The sequence below is a fragment of the Gymnoscopelus microlampas genome (assembly GCF_963454915.1).
Source record: "Gymnoscopelus microlampas genome assembly, contig: SCAFFOLD_149, whole genome shotgun sequence".
NCBI classification, from domain to species: Eukaryota; Metazoa; Chordata; class Actinopteri; order Myctophiformes; family Myctophidae; genus Gymnoscopelus; species Gymnoscopelus microlampas.
This window is the reverse complement of record NW_028155864.1, coordinates 37,501-40,000: the sequence shown is the minus strand read 5'-3', so window position 1 is coordinate 40,000 and position 2,500 is coordinate 37,501. Positions and strand designations below refer to the sequence as shown.

The 2,500-nt window shown below is 43.5% G+C and overlaps 1 protein-coding gene across 1 annotated transcript in view; it reads right to left on the bottom strand.

Moving 5' to 3' along the window:
- LOC311041198 (transcriptional activator GLI3-like) overlaps window positions 1-2,500 on the bottom strand; it is a gene marked incomplete at both ends in the record, with an annotated part of 35,646 nt that overhangs the window by 13,476 nt on the left and 19,670 nt on the right. The window contains one exon of the mRNA XM_084086102.1: window positions 428-629. Coding sequence (XP_083942228.1) covers window positions 428-629 — 202 coding nt within the window. The remainder of the gene's footprint in view (window positions 1-427; window positions 630-2,500) is intronic.

The window sequence follows — 2,500 nt, the reverse complement described above, 5'->3', positions numbered from 1 at the left end:
GTCAGGGTTATGGTTACCTGAGGGTCAGGCTTAAGGTTAGGGTCAGGATTATGGTTACCTGAGGGTCAGGCTTAAGGTTAGGGTCAGGGTTATGGTTACCTGAGGGTCAGGCTTAAGGTTAGGGTCAGGGTTATGGTTACCTGAGGGTCAGGCTTAAGGTTAGGGTCAGGGTTATGGTTACCTGAGGGTCAGGCTTAAGGTTAGGGTCAGGGTTATGGTTACCTGAGGGTCAGGCTTAAGGTTAGGGTCAGGGTTATGGTTACCTGAGGGTCAGGCTTAGGGTTAGGGTCAGGGTTATGGTTACCTGAGGGTCAGGCTTAGGGTTAGGGTCAGGGTTATGGTTACCTGAGGGTCAGGCTTAAGGTTAGGGTCAGGGTTATGGTTACCTGAGGGTCAGGCTTAAGGTTAGGGTCAGGGTTATGGTTACCTGAGGGCGCCTGCAGACAGGTGTCCGTAGGATCCGCTGGTGGAGGAGCTGGAGCGTGAGTTGTTGAGGATGGTGACCAGGGAGTTGGGAGACGTGCGGATCATGGCCTGCAGGTCGAAGCTGTGCTCCGAGAGCGGAGAGATGGGCAGCGGGCGCTTTCTGCTGGGCCTGCTGGGCAGCCGGGGGCTGGGGAACCGAGAGTCTGTGAGGAGGAGGAGAAGACCAGGGGAAAGGGGAAGGGCAGAGGGTGTTAAAGGGATAGTTCACCCAAAAAAATGACTTATTTTGTATCAATGATACGTCCCACGAAGCCTTGAATTCATGGAGAATCTTTTGTTTTTGTCGTATTCCTGAGAAATCTTTGATGACCAGCAGGGCATCAAAATGTGCTTAAAGTATCAAAAGTAAAAGTACTAAATATTTGAAAATAGCAGATCTACAAGCTCACAACGCGTCGCGATGCGGCTATTTTCAAATAGACTATGTATAAAATAGGGCTAAAGTGGTTCATGTATGTTTTATAATGTAATCATTTATATCTGAAAAGTAACTAGTAACTTAAGTTTTCAAATACATGTAGTGGAGTGAAAGTACAATATTTGCCTCTGAGATGCAGTGGAGTAGAAGTAAAAGTATTGGAAATTGGAAATACTCAAGTAAAGTACAATTACCTCAACATTTTACTTAAGTACAATACTTAAGTAAATGTACTTAGTTACTTTACACCACTGCACACCGCCAATGACGAGAATGACGAGATTTAGAGTGTTCAGTGGTTTTACGGTAGAGGGCGCTCTTCTGCAGCCTGTGAATGATCACAGGATCAACCCAAGAAGAGTACGTCCATGATATCACGTGATCACAACAAAATGAAGCCCGTTTCGTCCAGTATTATAGGATTCATAAAAGTAAACATTTTCTCTGCTTGCTGTTGTTTTTGTCGAAAAGAAAAGCCACATTCAGCTAACTGCCCATAACTATGGAACGGATTATCCTGACGGCACGCTTTTTTCCCTGTTTCTCCGAGACCCCACGTACGTGTAATGAGGGGGTTACACGCCGGGTGGATCGCTGTGGAAAAATAATACTCTATGATTTTTATTCTAAGGTTAGTTCGTTTTAAAGGGACTATATCATGAATTTTAACTTTTCCTTATTTTTTGTGTGTTTTTGGTCTCCCCTACCACTCTTCTATCCCCAAAAATACCCCAGTTTGAACAGCGTCATCCCTCACGTTTTTCAGTTCCAACTTAGAAAAAAAACAAAAAAAACAGGAGATAACATGCATACAAACTGGCTCAATAGCGCCACGTGCCAAATCAGGACAATGTGGTATTGCAGGTGAAAGTGCTTTATAAGCTAGAGAGAGAAGTTAGTTGGAATGAGTATATCTGAGGCTTGATTTAGGCTCAAACCTTTTGAAAAACGTTTGAGGGAAAAAAAACATTTAATTCATGGTGTAGATCCTTTAAACGCTCGGAATCGCTGGCAGTGGCTTTGACACTTTTCTGAAAAAAAGTGTTGGTGGCTTATTTATTTATTTGACTTTTATCCCCCCAAAAACATTTGAGCCGTTTGCCCAGATGTCACACCGTCACTCACCAAGACAAAACCATACGGGGACGACGTGAACCGACGCGTTTAGCTGTCAGTCGATGCACTGATTACATTTCACCCTCAAGGAAAAAAGCTTTTTATTTGAGTGTTAGTCTGTGTATGGTAATATCTAATCAAGTCCAATTTGCCTTGTTATTCAAATGCAATCAGCGCCTTGACGGGAAACACTATAAAAAAAGGGGTGGGGGGTGGGGGCGGGGGGGTCGGAAGGAGCCGAAACAAACAAAACACATCTTTTTTCTCTGAGCTCACAATGAGCCACGGGGTGGAGATTTAACCCAGTCGATCCGGGAACACATCGTTGAATATCATATACATTTTTAAAGCGAACATTTGTAACTCAAATCTTTGCTTCTGGAGAGGTCCCTTGAACAACATATTTGACAAAATGTTTAAAAATATATACCGTATATATATATTCAAAGATTTGTACACATTTTTCCACGATTTCCCCCC